This window comes from Nannobrachium achirus (genome assembly GCF_963921795.1).
Source record: "Nannobrachium achirus genome assembly, chromosome: 15".
Lineage (NCBI taxonomy): Eukaryota > Metazoa > Chordata > Actinopteri > Myctophiformes > Myctophidae > Nannobrachium > Nannobrachium achirus.
In genome coordinates, this window is record NC_137822.1 from 3,037,111 (window position 1) to 3,059,393 (window position 22,283).

A 22,283-nucleotide genomic window follows, 5' to 3' on the forward strand; every position below is an offset into this window, starting at 1 on the left:
TGTGAGCACTTTTGCTGAAACCTCTTTTAGTCTTATTTTGAAGAATGTTTCTGTCTCTGTGAAAGTTGTCTCCAGTTGTGGGTGCCATGATTGGTCACGATCAAGGAATCGACTCTCGACCGCATGGGCTTTTCAAGGAATACATGAACGTGCATTCAGCCAGGCTTTATGATCCTGGCTCGACAAAGTCACTCCTTCTCATCCTGGCTTGGTGTTTGTGGAACGGAATAAACCAGGCTATACAGAGGAGGCTCTGGGAAGTCTGGATTTGGCTTAAATCCTGGCTAGGATCCTAGTTTATTCTACCTTTCGTGAAATACCCCCCTGGTGTGGTTATAATATGCAAATATGTCTTCCCTGTGTATTTTTGGTTACTTCCTGAAAGCTGAAAGCCTCTGAGTCAAAAGGCCCAGTTGAAATGCACTTATATAATGACATCATAATATCCCCTCCCCTTTTTACCAGTTTAGAAAAATTAGATTAGAAAATTATGTTGTAGGTGGGAAATCACGGCACCCTGTCTTTAAGTGTCTCGCTCAGGGACACTTCAACATTCATTCAGCCATGACCAAAACAATTAAAGAACATCTCACGTGGGTTCTTATTCTATTTGGTAGCTACTAGGCTTAAGGACATAAGAAGTAATGTGGCACACTAAATAGTATGTGTGATTTTGGGCACAGCCAAAGAGTCCAAAAGGTGAGGGGTTTCAGAGCCAAATGATTGACATTTTGAAGAATATAAATAAATCTGCTGTACAGAGCGATTCAGTCTGGAAAAAAAAAACTCATGCAAATGAGGTCCAAGTCAGCCTAGAATCTCTCGATTACAGACAGAAGTGGGTAGATCATGTTGAGCTGGTCATTTAAAAAAGTCAAAAAAGCGTGAGCATCCCTGGCCTACACCATATGGTCTGTGTGGAGACATTTGACTAAAATACACATTTTCTACCAGAACCAACCCCTCCTCCCATTCTCTACTCTCCATTCGTCCAGGAAGAGCAATGGATGTGGCTTTGGGAGCAGCAATTTGAAAGAAAAATCTTTTCTCATATATACTTCTCATATAGGCCTATACTGTTTTTTAGTCCAGCACCCAGCCTACACAGCCTCGGATGTGCGTGCCCTTTTGGCTGTGTTTCAGCCTCAGGCCGCTTATTTCTACTAGGGCCATTCTCTACCCCAAATAGCCTAAATATAACCCTGATTATCTTGTAAAACCTTGTGTCACCAGGCTTTTTACACGGCAGGGAAATTAACCACAAGCAGAATAATATTTTGTCACCAAGCTTCACAAGCTGAACCTGTTTGTGAATTTACATTCACTGTCTCTTTAAAACCACTACTGGTGCAAACATCCAGGAAGTCCACATTTGCCTCTCCCACTTTTCTTCAGAAGAAATGAAACTCAGAGCTGTTGTGTTTTGTAGTTCCCAGTTTTCTCTTCAGAGTAAACCAGAGTGTTAACTTGTGCGTTTTGACTGCGACTGTTTTTTTTTCTTCTCAATGTGAGTGTGGTTGTCAGTCAAATGGCTCAAAAACAACAGCAGCAGGGATATGATCTGGACCAGGATCAGTTCTGCTGTCCTGTCTGTCTGGACCATCTAAAGGAACCAGTGGCTCTACCATGCGGACACAATTACTGTAAAAGCTGTATTGAGGGTTACTGGGACCAGAATGAGGAGACTAGAGTCTACAGCTGTCCCCAGTGCAGAGAGAGCTTCAGTCCCAGACCTGTTCTGAGGAAGAACAACTTGCTGGCTGAGGTGAGATGACAAGTTACAACCACAGTATTGGTATGTTTTTTTTAATCTTTTTTAGTGTATTTGCAGTCTACTTACCTTATGCCGTCATTTTGTTGATGAGGGTTGTTTGTCACCGGTTAACCATTAAACCCTGCTTACATTGTAAACAATCAACTTCATGCAATGCAAAAGTTCAGAGCCACAGTGTTCAGATAATGTTCCAATGATCTTACATGTAATTTCTTACTGTGTTTAACAGGGGTCCACCCTATGTTCCCCAGGTTCTATGTTCCCCACTTACCCCCCAAAAAGGTTCTATGTTCCCCAGGTTCTATGTTCCCCACCCACCCTCCCCACAAAAAGGTTCTATATTCCCCTCTCAACCCAAAACAGGATCTACTGTATGTTCCCCACAACAACAAAAAAAAATTATGTTCCCCACTCAAATTCAGAAAATGGTGGGACATCTTGCCCAGGTGCCCAGATGTCTCCACCCCTAAGTGCCCACTCGTCCAAATGCCCACATGTCCCTATTGCCCAGATGTCCAGGTGCCCACTTGTCCAAATGCCCACATGTCCCTATTGCCCAGATGTCCAGGTGCCCACTCGTCCAGATGCCCAGACATAACAAAAGTATGGTGTCCAGATGTCCCTAGTGCCCCTGACCCACTAGTATTCATAATCTCTCCACATTATTGGGTGTTTTGAGTTGTTATTAATAATTATAAAGGAATGTTTCCTGCATTTGTGGATAAGTGGGGAACATAGAACCTATTGTAAGTTGAGCGGGGAACATAGAACCTTTTTTGTGGGGGTAAGTGGGGAACATAGAACCTGGGGAACATATGACCTTTTTTGTGGGGGTAAGTGGGGAACATAGGACCTGGGGAACATAGAACCTGGGGAACATAGGACCTGGGGAACATAGAACCTTTTTTGGATAAGCGGGGAACATAGAACCTTTTTTGTGGGGGTAAGTGGGGAACATAGAACCTGGGGAACATAGGACCTTTTTTGGGGGGGTAAATGGGGAACATAGAACCTGGGGAACATAGAACCTGGGGAACCTACAGGTAGGTACGGTCCCGTTTAACACCATGAACCTCACAATGACTGTGTTGTATTTGTCATCAGTGAGTGACCTCCCCTCCTCTTCTCTTTACTCCCAGCTTGTGATGAAGCTGAGCAGTACAGGAGGTCTGCAGTCTCCTGCCTCCGCTGCACAGCTCTACGCCGGACCAGAAGACGTGGCATGTGATTTATGCACTGGAGCCAGACGTCGCAAAGCTCTCATGTCTTGTCTGGCGTGTCTGGCCTCTTACTGTGAGACTCACCTCCAGCCTCACTACAATGCTCCAGCGTTGCAGAAGCACAAGCTGGTCCCAGCCACCAACAAACTGCAGGAGAAGATGTGCTCCAGCCATGACAAGCTTCTGGAGGTGTTCTGTCGCACAGACCGTCAGTGTATCTGCTATCTGTGCACCATGGATGAACACAAGGGCCATGACACGGTGTCAGCTGCTGCAGAGAAGGCAGAGAGACAGGTAGGAGGACAAAATATAAGATGGATCATGTTTTGTTTTAAAGTTAGAAGTAGAAATAAATAACCATGCCAGGGACATTATGATGATGTGTGGATTTACCCTCTATTCTGTATGAGTTCTCTCTCTCCTGATTGGATAGAATTGGTATCCCGACAGTCTCTCTTCCTGTTCCTTGCAGAAACAGCTGGTGACTATTCAGGAGAAAGTCCAGCAGCAGATCCAGGAGACAAAGAAGGAGCTGAAAGACCTGAGACAGGTCATGGAGGCCCTGAACGTGAGCTGATATTATGATGATGGTTCTTCTTATTATTGTGTTTAATGTAGATAGAGAAAATGGTGATGCTATATGGATGAGACTTGTCATCAGAAGCACTAAAGCAATGGTTTTCAAACCTTTGCATGTCAAGGACCCTCCAATTTATAATATGTATTTGGCTGTGTTCCCCCGTTTGAAAATATTTTTGTGCCAGCAATTTCCACATTTGGAATTATGAGTTGTTGAAATTAGCAGATCTACAAGCTCACAAAGTGGTGTGATGCGTTCTCGAAGTGTTGTGAACTTGTAGAACATCTACTTTCAAATGTGGATTACAGTTGGTTAAACTGATTTTGATTCTACATTAACACATTTTGTCTGGACCCCACTTTCAGAATCAGTGCATTTCTTTGACTTTGTTAGTCAATGGTTAATCATTAAACCCTAGTGTCATTCATTGTTGGCAAACATAATAGCAGAACCAGATTTCTTTCTTTCTTTCTTTCTTTCTTTCTTTCTTTCGACGGGACAATGTACATTAATGAACATTCCGTACATGAAAATGAAATGAATCAGCTAATGATGATAACATGCCAGATTTAGCCAGAAGCTAATTTACATTTACAGTCCCCACATAAACCACACCACAATACAAACATAACAAAGACAGGATGGAAGAATATCTAGTTTAAGCCAAACTAAAACAAAAGTAACTACTTACTAACAAGTCAAATATCTAAAACAGCAAAATATGTGAGACATAATTTGAAATATCCAAGAATTAAGGTTTATCCATGTTCACATATTATTTGGAACATTTTTAATCATTTCTGTAAAATAAAAATAAAACATTTTAACGTGTGTGTGTGTGCGTGCGTGCGTGCGTGCGTGCGTGCGTGCGTGTGTGTGCGCGTGCGCGCGTTAAACAGAGCTCTGCAGAAGCAGCAGTGGAGGCCAGTGACAGGATCTTCAGTGAGATGATGGTCTCCATTGAGAGAAGACGCAGTGAGCTTAAAGAGCTGATCAGAGATCAGCAGCAGACTGCAGTGGCTCAGACTGAGGCTCTCCTGAGGCAGCTGGAGGAGCACATGGAGCTGCTGGAGAGGAGACATGCTGACCTGGAGGAGCTGTCCAACACTGATGACAGCATCACCTTCATTCAGGTTCCACACATGGTTTTGACATTTAGGAGAAATCAGCTTCATATTTCATTCCTTTCCATCATATCGTATTACATTAGATTACATTATATGCCATGGCATTACATGCCATTATTAATGCTTGTAGTTACGAATACTAATATAGTTCTACATTATGTACAGACCAGAATAAAAGGCCTGTCAATATTATTATGTGATGATCTAAGCACAATTATTTGAGGTTATCACAACTATTTTTGCACAATTGTCATATTCATAAATGTCACATTTTCCAAAAATAGCAGATCTTCATCTTTATAAAATAATTTGAAAGTATAAAATGATTCCGCCCTGTGCAATTTTTGTTCGTAGATTGAAATAGAAATACATTTTGTATTGACAGAACCAAAAACATAATTAAATTGTTAATCAAAATCAAAATACATTTTCAATTCATTCAATTCAATTCAGAATAGAATATAAGTTTATTGTCATAACAATACAGTACAGGCACATGCACAGTTACATTGTCAACGATCAACTAATTTCTAAAGCACAGTACAGGTACAAGCACATACACAGTACAACGAAATTAGGGGTGTTCATTTAAGGGTGCACAGCTGCTGCCATTTTTACGGCGCTGCCACTAGTAGAACATTGGAGCTACAAGCCCACAGCGAGTAGCAGAGGCGATACGTTGTGGGCTTGTAGTTCTGCTATGTTCGCTGTGCGACACCGTTGTACGACAAAGTATAAGTGTGTGTGTGTGTGTGTGTGTGTGTGTGTGTGTGTGTGTGTGTGTGTGTGTGTGTGTGTGTGTGTGTGTGTGTGTGTGTGTGTGCGTGTGTGCGTGTGTGCGTGCGTGCGTGCGTGCGTGCGTGCGTGCGTGCGTGCGTGCGTGTGTTTATTTACTGGTTGAACAAAAAGGACATCAGTTCAACTCCAGTGATTGTAATCAATGTACTTAATAGATCTCTTGTTACAGTATGTTCTTCCATCCCTGTCTAAAAACAGGTTTACTTGTCTCTCTGCTTGTCTCTCTCCAGAGTTTTCAGTCTCTCTCCAGTCCCAGGGAATCTCCAGTCTCACCCAGTGTGGTCTCATGTCCTCCGAGGTCCTTCACAGATGTGATTGATGTGGTGTCTGGTCTGAGAGACCAACTAGACAACATCCTGAAGACAACTTGGCCAGAGATATCAAGGAAAGGTGAGATTGAAATGTGTTTATTGTTTTAACCAGTGATCATAGTGAACATGGATTGATGAAGTCAGAAGGCAACTGGAGATATTTGACCTGGGGCTTGTTTCACAAAACCTAAATTACAAAGCCTGGATTTATCAGCTATCCTAGCTTAATTTAGCCATGATGAGTGCTCAATCGGTTTCATGAAAGCTGAAACATATCGGCGGATTAGCCTAGCCAGTTAACCTGGATATGTGGTGGAATAATGCCACTCTTTGGTTCCATGGTTGGTCATAATCAAGGAATCGATGCTCGAACACATGGTCTTTTAAAGGAATACATGCATTCAGCCTGGCTTTACAATCCTGGCTCGACAAAGTCTCTCCTTCTCAGCCTGGCCTGGCGTTGGTGGAACAGAATAAACCAGGCTGTACGGAGCAGGCTTTGTCAAACCTGGATTTGGTTTAATCCATTCTTCAGTATGATGTCATGATGACCTTTTCTGTTTTCTTGTGTTTCCAGTGTGTGGAGTTGATGTTTTACATCCAGCGGAGCCTCAGACCAGAAAGGACCTTTTACAATGTGAGTCCATGTTGATGCGGTTTTTGAAGGTTATTGAAAGGTTATTGAAACGAGTTTGTATCTGAGAGAGTAACTCAGAATGAATTTACTGTACTGTATGTGTGCGTGCGTGCATGCATGTGCGTGTGAGTAATGCTGCATTCACACTACAGATATATAGTTGAACGTTTTGCTTGGTAATTCAATGTAATCTCAATGGAAACCAGCTTTAAAGATACAGGACACACACAGAACAAAGCTTTGAAAGCTTTAAAGCTGGTTTCCATTGAGATAACATTGAATTACCAAGCAAAACGTTCAACTATATATCTGTAGTGTGAATGAGGCATAACTCTAAACACAAAAAGGTTCATGAAGTTTGAAATGTCTTTTGTCGTGTGTTCTCACAGATTCCTGTCCTCTGTCTCTGGACATGAACACGATGAGCACGTATCTCTCCCTGTCAGAAGAGAAGAGGAAGGTGACAAGAACAACACTACAACCTTACCTCGTTCATGCAGAGAGATTTACTAATTACACTCAGGTGTTGTGTGCAGAGGGTCTGTCTGAACGTCGTTACTGGGAAGTAGAGTGGAGTGGTAAAGGGGTTCATGTAGCAGTCTGTTACAAAGACGTCAACAGACACACCCTCTTTGGAGATACTGCTAAATCCTGGTGTTTACGGTACACTGGTAACAACTGCTGTTTCAAACACAACAATGTTGAGACTAAAGTGTCAGGGCCTCGTTCCTCCAGAGTGGGTGTTTACCTGGATCACAAGGCAGGTACTCTGTCCTTCTACGGTGTTTCTGACACAATGACCCTCCTCCACACAGTTCAGACCACGTTCACACAACCTCTCTATCCAGGGATATTACCTTGGGGGAAAGGAGATACAGCAGAGCTGTGTAAGACATGGTAGACATGTTAAGAATGCTGACGATGATATTCATTAATTTGATTATATCTCTTCTAGTTAAAGTATGTGTAAGAATGATACTACATCTGTACATAATTTAAAAAGCCTGCTCTAGACAATCATTATACAGTATGTCCTGTTAACCTGTTGATATTACTACAGAGCCATCTGTCAGTCTGTGTAGATTGGTTATACTTAATGCAGTGGTTCTCAAACTGTGGGTCCTCAAATGATGGTATTATACTTAATGTTTAACAATGTTTTCTCATTCATATCTGCACATTTCTAAAAAAGAAATCTTAGATTTGGCCAAGCTTCGCAATGAAATTAACTCATAAAAGGCACTCACTTCACACTGGGTGTGATTTATTTTTGTTAAACAATTAAAACCTGGCATGCAAAACAATAAATAAATACATAAATAGGGGTAAAACTAAGTTCTTGAATTGCTTTTCGAGTGGTGCTCCTGGAAGAAGCACACAAGCAACATCTTATCTGGCTAAATAAACAAATGTTTCTATTCATATAAAAGACTTTGATTACCATCAGGTAATCATTATTGTTTTTATAAAATGTACTTGATATACGATGACTTGTTTTTCTGAATAAATGTGAGCACTTTGGCTGCAACCTCTTTTAGTCTTATTTTGAAGGATGTTTCTGTTTCTGTCTCTGTGAACGTTGTCTCCATGTTACGATGATGCGTGCGTGCCATGATTGGTCACGATCGAGGAATCAACTCTCGACCGCATGGGCTTTTCAAGGAATACATGAACGTGCATTCAGCCAGGCTTTATGATCCTGGCTCGACAAAGTCACTCCTTCTCATCCTGGCTTGGTGTTTGTGGAACGGAATAAACCAGGCTATACAGAGGAGGCTCTGGGAAGTCTGGATTTGGCTTAAATCCTGGCTTAGTTTATTCTACCTTTCGTGAAATACCCCCCTGGTGTGGTTATAATATGCAAATATGTCTTCCCTGTGTATTTTTGGTTACTTCCTGAAAGCTGAAAGCCTCTGAGTCAAAAGGCCCAGTTGAAATGCACTTATATAATGACATCATAATATCATCCCCTCCCCTTTTAACCATTCAACTGCAGCTGTGGGTGTGGCTAACTTCAGCTTGGTCACCACCCACCTGACAACCAGAATGAGGTGGGTGTGGGCCACATAAAAACATAATTTTAACACTTTTTGTAGACCTTTTTGAAAAATTAGATTAGAAAATGATGTTGTAGGTGGGAAATCACGGCACCCTGTCTTTAAGTGTCTCGCTCAGGGACACTTCAACATTCATTCAGCCATGACCAAAACAATTAAAGAGCATCTCACGTGGGTTCCTATTCTATTTGGTAGCTACTAGGCTTAGGGACATAAGAAGTAATACGTGGCACACTAAATAGTATGTGTGATTTTGGGCACAGCCAAAGAGTCCAAAAGGTGAGGGGTTTCAGAGCCAAATGATTGACATTTTGAAGAATGTGAATAAATCTGCTGTACAGAGCGATTCAGTCTGGGAAAAAAAAACCTCATGCAAATGAGGTCCAAGTCAGCCTAGAATCTCTCGATTACAGACAGAAGTGGGTAGATCATGTTGAGCTAGCTGGTCATTTAAAAAAGTCAAAAAAGCGTGAGCATCCCTGGCCCACACCATATGTGCCCACTGGAGGAAGTGGAGTGAATGTGGTCTGTGTGGAGACATTTGACTAAAATACACATTTTCTACCAGAACCAAACCCTCCTCCCATTCTCTATTCTCCATTCGTCTGCGGAAGAGCAATGGATGTGGCTTTGGGAGCAGCAATTTGAAAGAAAGATCTTTTCTCATGTATACTTCTCATATAGGCCTATACTGGTTTTTAGTCCAGCACCCAGCCTACACAGCCTCGGATGTGCGTGCCCTTTTGGCTGTGTTTCAGCCTCAGGCAGCTTATTTCTACTAGGGCCATTCTCTACCCCAAATAGCCTAAATATACCCCTGATTATCTTGTAAAACCTTGTGTCACCAGGCTTTTCTACACGGCAGGGAAATTATGTGTACGAGTCCAACGTTCAACCACAAGCAGAATAATCTTTCGTCACCAGGCTAAGCTGAACCTGTTTGTGAACTGTGTTACACATTCACTGTCTCTTTAAAACTACTACTGGTGCAAACATGCAAACATCCAGGAAGTCCACATTTGCCCCCCCCACTTTTCTTCAGAAGAAATGAAACTCAGAGCTGTTGTGTTTTGTTGCTCCCAGTTTTCTCTTCAGAGTAAACCAGTGTTAACTTGTGTGTTTTGACTGCGACTGTTTTCTTTCTTCTCAATGTGCGTGTGGTTGTCAGTCAAATGGCTCAAAAACAACAGCAGCAGGGATGTGATCTGGACCAGGATCAGTTGTGCTGTCCTATCTGTCTGGACCATCTAAAGGAACCAGTGGCTCTACCATGCGGACACAATTACTGTAAAAGCTGTATTGAGGGTTACTGGGACCAGAATGAGGAGACTAGAGTCTACAGCTGTCCCCAGTGCAGAGAGAGCTTCAGTCCCAGACCTGTTCTGAGGAAGAACAACTTGCTGGCTGAGGTGAGATGACAAGTTACAACCACAGTATTGGTATGTTTTTTAAACTTTTTTAGTGTATTTGCACTTTTGCAGTCTACTTACCTTATGCTATCATTTTGTTGATGAGGGTTGTTTGTCACGGGTTAACCATTAAACCCTGCTTACATTGTAAACAATCAACTTCATGCAATGCAAAAGTTCAGAACCACAGTGTTCAGATAATGTTCCAATGATCTTACATGTAATTTCTTACTGTGTTTAACAGGGGTCCACCCTATGTTCCCCAGGTTCTATGTTCCCCAGGTTCTATGTTCCCCATTTACCCCCCAAAAAGGTTCTATGTTCCCCAGGTTCTATGTTCCCCACCCACCCTCCCCACAAAAAGGTTATATATTCCCCTCTCAACCAAAAACAGGATCTACTGTATGTTCCCCACAAAATAAATATATGTACCGTATATGTTCCCCACTCAAATGCAGAAAATGGTGGGACATCTTGCCCAGGTGCCCAGATGTCTCCACCCCTAAGTGCCCACTTGTCCAAATGCCCACATGTCCCTATTGCCCAGATGTCCAGGTGCCCACTCGTCCAGATGCCCACATGTCCCTATTGCCCAGATGTCCAGGTGCCCACTCGTCCAGATGCCCAGACATAACAAAAGTATGGTGTCCAGATGTCCCTAGTGCCCCTGACCCACTAGTATTCATAATCTCTCCCCATTATTTGGTGTTTTGAGTTGTTATTAATAATTATAAAGGAATGTTTCCTGCATTTTTGGATAAGTGGGGAACATAGAACCTTTTTTGTGGGGGTAAGTGGGGAACATAGAACCTGGGGAACATAGGACCTTTTTTGGATAAGCGGGGAACATAGAACCTTTTTTGGGGGGGTAAATGGGGAACATAGAACCTGGGGAACATAGAACCTGGGGAACCTACAGGTAGGTACGGTCCTGTTTAACACCATGAACCTCACAATGACTGTGTTGTATTTGTCATCAGTGAGTGACCTCCCCTCCTCTTCTCTTTACTTCCAGCTTGTGATGAAGCTGAGCAGTACAGGAGGTCAGCAGTCTCCTGCCTCCGCTGCACAGCTCTACGCCGGACCAGAAGACGTGGCCTGTGATTTATGCACTGGAGCGAGACGTCGCAAAGCTCTCATGTCTTGTCTGGTGTGTCTGGTCTCTTACTGTGAGACTCACCTCCAGCCTCACTACAATGCTCCAGCGTTGCAGAAGCACAAGCTGGTCCCAGCCACCAACAAACTGCAGGAGAAGATGTGCTCCAGTCATGACAAGCTTCTGGAGGTGTTCTGTCGCACAGACCGTCAGTGTATCTGCTATCTGTGCACCATGGATGAACACAAGGGCCATGACACGGTGTCAGCTGCTGCAGAGAAGGCAGAGAAACAGGTAGGACACATTATAAGATGGATCATGTTTTAAAATTAGAAGTAGAAATAAATAACCATGCCAGGGACATTATGATGATGTGTGGATTTACCCTGTATTCTGTATGAGTTCTCTCTCTCCTGATTGGATAGAATTGGTATCCCGACAGTCTCTCTTCCTGTTTCTTGCAGAAACAGCTGGTGACAATTCAGAAGAAAATCCAGCAGCAGATCCAGGAGACAAAGAAGGAGCTGAAAGACCTGAGACAGGTCATGGAGGCCCTGAACGTGAGCTGATATTATGATAATGGTTCTTCTTGTTTTTGTGTTTAATGTAATAATGAAATGGTGATGCTATATGGATGAGACAATGCCTTGTGTCATCAGAATGACTAAAGCAGTGGTTCTCAAACCTTTGCATGTCAAGGACCCTCCAATTTATATGTATTTGGCTGTGTTCCCCCATTTGAAAATATTTTTGTGCCAGTAATTTCCACATATGAGATTTGTATTATGCAAATTGTTTCACATTCTCAAGAGTTGTTGAAATTAGCAGATCTACAAGCTCACAAGGTGGTGTGATGCGTTCTCAATGTGTTGTGAACTTGTAGAACATCTATTTTCAAATATGGATTACAGTTGGTTAAACTGATTTTGATGCTACATTAACACATTTTGTCTGGACCCCACTTTCAGAATCCGTGCATTTCTTTCTTTCTTTCTTTCTTTCTTTATTTCTTTCCTTCTTTCTTTCTTTCTTTCTTTCTTTCTTTCTTTCGACGGGACAATGTACATTAATGAACATTCCGTACATGAAAATGAAATGAATCAGCTAATCATGATCATTTCCATTTACAGACCCCACATAAACCAAACTACAATACAAACATAACAAAGACAGAGAAAAAGGAAGAATACCGCATCTAGTTTAAGCCTTAACAAAAAAAAGTAACTACTTACTACTAACAAGTCAAATATCTAAAACAGCAAAATATGTGAGACATAATTTGAAATATCTAAGAATTAAGGTTCATCCATGTTCACATATTATTTGGAAAATGTTTAATCATTTCTGTAAAATAAAAATAAAACATTTTAACATGTGTGTGTGTGTGTGTGTGTGTGTGTGTGTGTGTGTGTGTGTGTGTGTGTGTGTGTGTGTGTGTGTGTGTGTGTGTGTGTGTGTGTGTGTGTGTGTGTGTGTGTGTGTGTGTGTGTGTGTGTGTGCGTGCGCGTGTGCGCGCGCGTGCGTTAAACAGAGCTCTGCAGAAGCAGCAGTGGAGGCCAGTGACAGGATCTTCAGTGAGATGATGGTCTCCATTGAGAGAAGACGCAGTGAGCTTAAAGAGCTGATCAGAGATCAGCAGCAGACTGCAGTGGCTCAGACTGAGGCTCTCCTGAGGCAGCTGGAGGAGCACATGGAGCAGCTGGAGAGGAGACATGCTGACCTGGAGGAGCTGTCCAACACTGATGACAGCATCACCTTCATTCAGGTTCCTATCATGGTTCTGACATTTAGGAGAAATCAACTTCACATTTCATTCCTTTCCATCATGTCATATTACATTAGATTACATTATATGCCCTGGCATAACATGACATTATTAATGCTGGTAGTTACTACATTATGTACAGACCAGAATAACAATGTGAAAAAAAGGCATGTCAATATTATTATGTGATGATCTCCTAATCACAATTATTTGAGGTAATCACAATTTTTTTTTCGCAATTGTCATATTCATAATTGTCACATTTTCCAAAAATAGCAGATCCTCAAGCTCGGCTTGTGAGCTTGTAAATGAGCTGAATTTATAGAATAATTTGAAAGTATAAAATGATTCCGCCCTGTGCAATTTTTGTTCGTAGATTGACATTTTATTTACATTTTGTATTGACACAGTAACACATAATTAAATTGTTAATCACAATTATTTTAATGAGATCAAAATACATTTTAAATTAATTCAATTTAGTTCAACATTGGAGCTACAAGCCCACATCGAGTAGCAGAGGCGATACGCTGTGGGCTTGTAGTTCTGCTATGTTCGCTGTGTGACACCGCTGTACGACAAAGTATAAATGTGTGTGTGTGTGTGTGTGTGTGTGTGTGTGTGTGTGTGTGTGTGTGTGTGTGTGTGTGTGTGTGTTTACTGGTTGAACAACAAGGACATCAGTTCAACTCCACTGATTGTGATCTGATTACTACTGTATAATGTTCTTCCATCCCTGTCTAAACTGGTTTACTTGTCTCTCTGCTTGTCTCTCTCCAGAGTTTCCAGTCTCTCTCCAGTCCCAGTGTATCTCCAGTCTCACCCAGTGTGGTCATCTGTCCTCCGAGGTCCTTCACAGATGTGATTGATGTGCTGTCTGGTCTGAGAGACCAACTAGACAACATCCTGAAAACAACTTGGCCAGAGATTTCAAACAGAGGTGAGATTGAAATGTGTTTATTGTTTTAACCTGCCATCATAGTGAACATGGACTGATGAAGTCAGAAGGCAACTGGAGATATTTGACCTGGGGCCTGTTTCACCAAACCTAGATTATAAAGCCTGGATTTATCAGCTATCCTGGCTTAATTTAGCCATGATGAGTGCTCAATCGGTTTCATGAAATATATCGGCAGATTAGCCTAGCCAGTTAACCTGGATATGTTAAACCAGGGCGGGGGCGGTGGAAGAATGCCACTCTTTGGTTCCATGATTGGTCACGATCAAGGAATCAACGCTCGAACGCATGGTATTTTCAAGGAATACATGAACGCACATTCAGCCTGGCTTTACAATCCTGGCTCGACAAAGTCTCTCCTTCTCAGCCTGGCCTGGCGTTAGTGGAACGGAATAAACCAGGCTTTACGGAGCAGGCTTTGTCAAACCTGGATTTGGTTTAATCCATTCTTCAGTATGATGTCATGATGACCTTTTCTGTTTTCTTGCGTTTCCAGTGTGTGCAGTTGATGTTTTACATCCAGCGGAGCCTCAGACCAGAAAGGACTTTTTACAATGTGAGTCCATGTTGATGCGGTTTTTGAAGGTTATTGAAAGCTCTAACGAGTTTGTATCTGAGAGAGTAACTCTAAACACAATAAGTTCATGAGGTTTGAATTTTCTTTTGTCGTGTGTTCTCACAGATTCCTGTCCTCTGTCTCTGGACATGAACACGATAAGCACGCTTCTCTCCCTGTCAGAAGAGAAGAGGAAGGTGACATTAACAACACCACAACCTTACCCTTATCATGCAGAGAGATTTACTACTTACGCTCAGGTGTTGTGTGCAGAGGGTCTGTCTGAACGTAGTTACTGGGAAGTAGATTGGAGTGGTCATGGGGTTCATGTAGCAGTCTGTTACAAAGACGTCAACAGACAAACCCTCTTTGGAAATGATGATAAATCCTGGCGTTTACAGTACCTTGGTGACAACTACAGTTTCAGACACAACAATATTCAGACCAAAGAGTCAGGGCCTCGTTCCTCCAGAGTGGGTGTTTACCTGGATCACAAGGCAGGTACTCTGTCCTTCTACGGTGTTTCTGACACAATGACCCTCCTCCACACAGTTCAAACCACGTTCACACAACCTCTCTATCCAGGGATATTAACTTGGGCGGGAGGAGATACAGCAGAGCTGTGTAAGACATGGTAGACATGTTAAGAATGCTGACGATGATATTCAGTAATTTGATTATAGATTTTCCCTTCTAGATAAAGTATGTGTAAGAATGATGTGTAAGAATGATGTGTATACTACACCATCATGATCAATCAACCGATTGTGTTCCGCTTATTGCTTATTTAATAAGCCTGCTGTAGACAATCATTATACTGTATCTCCTGTTGATATTACTGCAGAGCCCTCTTGTCAGTCTGTGTAGATTGGTTATACTTAATACAGTGGTTCCCAAACTGTGGGTCCCCAAAGGATGGTATTATACTTAATGTTTAACAATGTTTTTTTCTCATTCAACAGTAAACAAACCAACACACATTATGTATAGTGTTACAGCTTACAGGCACATTTGCACATTTCTAAAATATTACTTAGATTTGGCCAAGCTTTGTGGGACACTGAATGAAATAACTCATAAAGACACCACTCACTTCACATTGGGTGTGATTTATTTTTGTTAAACAATTAAAACCTGGCATGTAAAACAATAAATAAATAAATAGGGGGTAAAACTATGTTCTTTAATTGCTTTTCGAGCAGTGCTCTTTGAAGGAGCTATATGAGCTCCAACATCTGGCTTCGTCCGGGCCCCAAAAAATTCCCATCACTTATGACATCACAACAACATAATTAGTAGATATTAATTAGTATTAGCCCCCAAAAATGTCCTGGCTTTGAAGCGTGGCCTACATCCCACGTGAGATCTACTTCATATACAATGACTTGTTTTTCCGAATAAATGTGAGCACTTTGGCTGAAACCTCTTTTAGTCTTATTTTGAAGAATGTTTCTGTTTCTGTCTCTGTGAAAGTTGTCTCCATGTTACGATGATGTGTGGGTGTGCCATGATTGGTCATGATCAAGGAATCGACTCTCGACCGCATGGGCTTTTCAAGGAATACATGAACGTGCATTCAGCCAGGCTTTATGATCCTGGCTCGACAAAGTCACTCCTTCTCATCCTGACTTGGTGTTTGTGGAACGGAATAAACCAGGCTATACAGAGGAGGCTCCGGGAAGTCTGGATTTGGCTTAAATCCAGGCTTAGTTTATTCTACCTTTCGTGAAATACTGGGGTGGTTATAATATGGAAATATGTCTTCCCTGTGTATTTTTGGTTACTTAAAGCTGAAAGCCTCTGAGTCAAAAGGCCCAGTTGAAATGCACTTATATAATGACATCATAATATCCCCTCCTCTTTTTACCAGTTTAGAAAAATTAGATTAGAAAACTATGTTGTAGGTGGGAAATCACGGCACCCTGTCTTTAAGTGTCTCGCTCAGGGACACTTCAACATTCATTCAGCCATGACCAAAACAATTAAAGAACATCTCACATGGGTTCCTATTCTATTTGGTAGCTACTAGGCTTAGGGACATAAGAAGTAATGTGGCACACTAAATAGTATATGTGATTTTGGGCACAGCCAAAGAGTCCAAAAGGTGAGGGGTTTCAGAGCCAAATGATTGACATTTTGAAGAATAAAAAAGTGACTCAAAAGATTCTATCAGAAAGTATAATAGTTGTCAAAGTTAACCGATGCTGTTGAGAAAAATGACAAATCAAATGCCTCAATGTGATATCAATATATTTATACTTAATTGCCCAGCCCTAACAGGGCTGTTACTGTATGTTAGCCAAACTAGTGAAAATAGCTGATCTACAAGTTCACAAAGCGTCTCATCGGGGCACATTGTTATCATGGTCAGGTCAGTATCATGAATCATGATACAGTATCATGTCATGTTAGTATAATGTCAGTGTCATGGTCTGACCATGAAACTCTAAGGTCATCTACAAGGCCGTTGCACAAAAGTAGTGAAAACAGCAGATCTACAAGCACACAACGCCTCGCACTGCGAGGTGTTGTGTGCTTGTAGATCGGCTGTTTTCACTAGTTTAAATCATTATTTAAATGATAAATACAAAACATACGGTTTTGGACATACAAGGTTTCCACTTTCCACCCGACAACGACAAAATATAATAACTCATGTAATTGGCCCACTGGCTTGTCACTTGTCATGATCTGAAATGGCAAATCTTTGAGTAGCAGCAGCGCTATAGAGAGAGATCTCTCTCTTTAGCGTGCAATGAGGGCCTCTCCAACTCTTTTTCCCGGGCTGAATCAGGGGCCCAGCATGTCCCTGACTATAAGGTACTATTTGGTATCTTCCATGAAGATGCCATGAGTTTATTCCACAGGGCAAATTGTCTTGGACGAGTGGCTAAACTCTAAAGGTCTCTAACTCTAAAGGTCCTCTGAACTCTAAATGGTTAAAGGGGAAAACCACCCTGATGGGTATTTTTTATATCCCATGTGATTATAACTCCCACACAAGAAAGGAGTCAGTTTTTCTCTTTGTTGTATTAAATCAATGAGCATACAAATTAGTGGTACATGTTTCTCTTTTCTTTCTCAATCTGAATCTTTCTCTGCATACAATGTATAATTGTATGCTTTTCCTTCATATTCTAACCTAGCAACCTTCACAATTCAAAATACTCTGGACATGCATGCTTGAGATTTTTACTTTGAAATGATTTGTATAGTTTTTGAAATATTTGGCTTAAGCGCCCAATGCATTGTCAATGACAATGGCCAATTAAATGAGTCAAATTGAAATGAGCCATCAGTGTTGAAATACAAAATTTGATTGTTCTTTTTGTTGAAAGGTGTGAGATCTAGCTCTCTCTAAAATCAAGGCGAAACACCTGAAAAAAGTGAGTCCCATCAAGGCGAAACACCCGGAGGAAAAAAAAAAACTCATGCAAATGAGGTCAAAAAGTCAGCCTAGAATCTCTCGATTACAGACAGAAGTGGCCTTCTAGAGGTCTGACTTGGACCTCATTTGCATGAGTTTCTTTTCCTCCGGGTGTTTCGCCTTGATGGACTCACTTTTCTCCGGGTGTTTCGCCTTGATGGGACTCACTTTTCTCTGGGTGTTTCGTCTTGATTGGACTCACTTTTCTCTGGGTGTTTCGCCTTGATGGGGACTCACTTTTTTCCAGGTGTTACGCCTTGATTTTGGGACTCCTTTTTTGGGGATTTTTTTGTATTTTGGGACTCACTTTTCTCCGGGTGTTTCATCTTGATGGGACTCACTTTTCTCCGGGTGTTTCGTCTTGATGGGTGGGACTCACTTTTTTCCAGGTGTTCCGCCATTGATTTTGGGACTCCTTTTTTGGGGATTTTTTGGTATTTTGGGACTCACTTTTCTCCGGGTGTTTCATCTTGATGGGACTCACTTTTCTCCGGGTGTTTCGTCTTGATGGGACTCACCTTTTTCCAGGTGTTTCGCCTTGATTTTGGGACTCACTTTTTGGGGGATTTTGGGACTCACTTTTCTCCGGGTGTTTCACCTTGATGGGACTCAATTTTCTCTGGGTGTTTCGCCTTGATGCGACTCACTTTTCCCCGGGTGTTTTGTCTTGATGGGACTCACCTTTTTCCAGGTGTTTCGCCTTGATTTTGGGACTCGATTTTCTCTGGGTGTTTCGCTTGATGGGACTCACTTTTTTCCAGGTGTTTCGCCTTGATTTTGTGACTCACTTTTTTGGGGATTTTGGTACTCACTTTTCTCCGGGTGTTTCGCCTTGATGGTGGGACATACTTTTTTGGGTCGGTGGGGGTGCACAGAACTCCACAACGAGGGGCTGGGGTTCCCCCCAAAATTTCTTAACAGAAATATAATATTTCCCTGTGTTCTGTTACATTTTTTTTTTTTACATGTTTGATACTTTTATCAGGCTTGCTTTAGCGTGGGTACTTTCAGCCTTAAAATGCCAAATGGTGTACAGATTTGATGCAAAGTAAGACATCTTGACTTCTCATCTTTAAGTCATTACTATCTGTATGATCTTGCATGCATTGCCCACACGCCCCAAGCAGACCCCACCTCGACCACGGCCAGATTTGAACAAACCTATTAAAGGTAATCTACTTCACAGACCTCATTACTAGTCCGCTGTGCCAGCACGGCGAGGTCATCTCACAATGCTTTCTGAACTGGTTTTGAAGTTATTCAGCTGGAAATCAGTCTTTAAAGTAAGATCTTCAGTGGGCCTTGAACCCACAGCCACTGTATCATTAGCTCAGTATCCTAACTCATGAAGCTACTTGCTGCTTGAAACACAACTGTCTTTTTTGTTATTAGACGAACAATACACAAATTGTGGGAATTTCTCCTGGAGGTGTCAAACTCCCAAAATTCACCAGAACACTGGAAATTACATCTACTAATCTTTTTCTGGGGGAGGACCCCCAGACTCCCCCCATTGCATTTGCATTGCATGCCATCATACACAGATATTCATTTAAGTCATGACAGCATTATTATTAAGATTCAAACCCATAACCTTCAACTTGTGAGGCCTCTCTTTTACTCATGCACCAATGGGCCCAATGGGTCATACCATTTATAAGTTAGACATATTTGAGGTTCAAAGGAGAGGTGGCAGTTCAAGAGATGAGAATCCACAGCTAACACTTCTCCCCCTGACAGGATCTGAATCTACAGATACACCCTCTGATGATCAGGGTTCATTGTGACACTGACATTTGGGTTATTTGTGTTTGAAACCATCTTTTGGAAGATCTTCACCCAAATGTACTTCATTAGATCATTTGTTAGTGTCATATATTAATTTTAGGGATGGTCCGATCAGGTTTTTTGGAACCGATCACCGAGCACCGATCACAAAAGTTTGATCACCCGATACCGATCAATCACCGATCCGATCAAGTTATTATTTATATATTATTTATATTTTCTAAATGTTAATGTTTTAACTTTAATTAATTAATTCACTCATGAATTCATTTATATATTTGCCTTATAGTTATTTACCAGCATTACTATGTATTTATTATCATAGCAGTAACTAATTATTCCTTCAGCACTGTGGAAATCAATACCCCAAAATGGCCTCAAGTGGGCATACTGAACGGCTGGTTGATCGGATGCACCGATCGGATCGGATCGGTGAATTTACCTGTTGATCTAAACCACCGATTATCGCCGATCACGCTTTGATCGGCCCGATCCGATCCATTGCCGATTGATCGGTAACATCTCTAATTAATTTCAATCATTCTTTTGTCAATTCTTGTAATAATAATCAAAATCAGTTTTCAAATAATTGTAGTGGAGTAAAAAGTAAAATTTCTTCTGAGATTTAGTGGAGTAGAAAAGTATTGAAAATGTAAAATAATCCAGTACAGTACTTGAGTTACTTTACACCACTGCAAAAATGACACATAGTTATTAAGGTAAGACAGGTGTTTATTTATGAAATGATGTCGGCTGCCATGCATGCATTTCGTTTTGATATGGTCTATTAATTTGTACAGGTGACATTATCTCAGGCTTGTGGTTTGAGGACAGAACATCATGGTTACAATCATCAAGGTAAGACACATTGATCCCGCGGTCATGTCGAGCACACGGGGGGAGCAGTTGGGGTACAGCGGTTCCCAAAACTTTCAACTGGAGACTCAAAAGAAAAAAAGAAACTTTACAAAAATACATATACGTACATAATGAACTTATAAGCCCCATTTCCATTTTTTTAATTATTTATGGATTGAAATAATTTAAAACAAATGTTGGAACATTAAAAAAGGGGGGGCATTACTCGCAACCGATAGAAATTGAGATCCTCCTGGGTCGATTGTTTGGGAACCACTGAGGGGGAAGAACTGAACTGAGCCGGTGAACCTTCCGGGTTCCCTAACCGGCCTCCTCCCCAAATAACAAACATAAGAAAACAACGACAGTGATACAAGAAGGCAGCAGGCCGTCAAAAGCTCAACCACAGAGTTGAACTTTAATGTAGGAAAAACTAACTGAAAACACAGCAGCACGCGTAATATCTAAATGTAACGGCAATCTGACAAGTCGCGGAAAAGACGCGCTGTGATTGGCCAGGCGTCATTTGAGTGGCAGCCTCGCGAGGCCCCGCACCTACGCGAGGCTTTTCCTCTCCTACTAATACAGACAGAATGCCATTCCAAGCACCTGCCTCTGTGGCTTAGTGGATTGGTCTCTAGTATTCCAATCCAAGCGCCCCGAGTTTGTATCCCGGTCGTGCCACTTTTTCTGGCTACACCCCACGGAGGTTAGGGTTAGGGGTAGAGTTGGGTTGTCGAAAAGATAACATGTAGACATAGCGACAATGCGGCTCAAAGGGACTGTAGTGCCTTGGACTGCTGAAGGCCAATCACACGCTGCCAGGGTGGGGCTTACCAGATAGCCGTTACGAAAAAAAATAAATCATGCCAGCAGTACAACTTTGCAGTCTTCATTGTCAACAAGGAGAAAAAGCAAGGGATTGTTCTGATAAAGTTACTGCATTGTATGAAAGACTGACTTTACAGCCACGAGCTGATGTGATTTAAAGGTAGGGTAAGTGATATATTTTGGTTAAAACAAAGGGGTTTTCATTAAAAAGGCTAAATCTCTATATTCTGAGAGTATTCATTGCTATAGTGTGCAGGTTCAGTAACGGGGGTCTGTCTCACTCTGGCTCATAAAATACATTTTCAGTGTGTTGCCTATTTCGTCCAAACAGGAGAGTCATTTTCAATTTTAGTTATTTATCCTGTGTCCTCTCTCCTGATTTAATGAGATTTGTATGCAGGCCTGAAGATATATTTTCTCTTTACTGAAAAGCTGGAGAGACAGGGAGACCCCAATTGTTCAACAAACACTCTATTGCAATGACACCATCAAAATATAGAGCCTTTTCTTTATAATCATTACTTACCCTACCTTTAAAGGACAACTTAGTTTTTGGAGCCGTGTGCAGAGCACATGGGCTCCCTCTGAGTGGCAATGTGTGTCCTGTCTCACCAGAGTCTGTGTCTGTCCAGTCAAGAATGAACAGGATCTGCCCATGCGCAATTCTTTGGATGGGATTTATGTCACTTTGAAGTGAGCCGATTTTTTGGATGGGATTTATGTCACTTTGAAGTGAGCCGATTTTTTGGATGGGATTTATGTCACTTTGAAGTGAGCCGATTTTTTGGATGGGATTTATGTCACTTTGAAGTGAGCCGATTTTTTGGATGGGATTTATGTCACTTTGAAGTGAGCCGAATCTCTGGGATCCGTTCTTTTCAAAGAGCCGTTCAAAAGTTATTTATTTTGTAAATACTTTGTAGATTTTGATTATAATTACAAATCACTTCAATCAAAAACATAGACCTGGAACTGCTCAAATTCACGGCTCCACTTCGAACCGAGGTTTGATTTTTTTTACAACAACGGGTTCATATTTTAGATAGTCATTAGAGAAAAGAAGAGATGAGTGTTAAAATGTTTTCATTTAC

At 41.6% G+C, this 22,283-nt stretch overlaps 1 protein-coding gene across 1 annotated transcript; it reads left to right on the forward strand.

The window, feature by feature from the left end:
- Positions 1-1,412: 1,412 nt before the first annotated feature.
- Positions 1,413-15,677, forward strand: LOC308299143 (E3 ubiquitin/ISG15 ligase TRIM25-like). Its single transcript, XM_080742861.1, has 16 exons — positions 1,413-1,765; positions 2,914-3,288; positions 3,467-3,562; positions 4,474-4,707; positions 5,730-5,889; positions 6,388-6,447; positions 6,837-6,907; positions 7,263-7,344; positions 8,768-8,783; positions 9,610-9,913; positions 10,929-11,303; positions 11,474-11,569; positions 12,541-12,774; positions 13,555-13,714; positions 14,229-14,288; positions 14,415-15,677. The coding sequence occupies exons 1-16, from the start codon at positions 1,529-1,531 to the stop codon at positions 14,924-14,926; spliced, it is 3,072 nt and encodes a 1,023-aa protein (XP_080598987.1). The 5' UTR covers positions 1,413-1,528; the 3' UTR covers positions 14,927-15,677.
- The last annotated feature ends 6,606 nt before the right edge of the window (positions 15,678-22,283 follow it).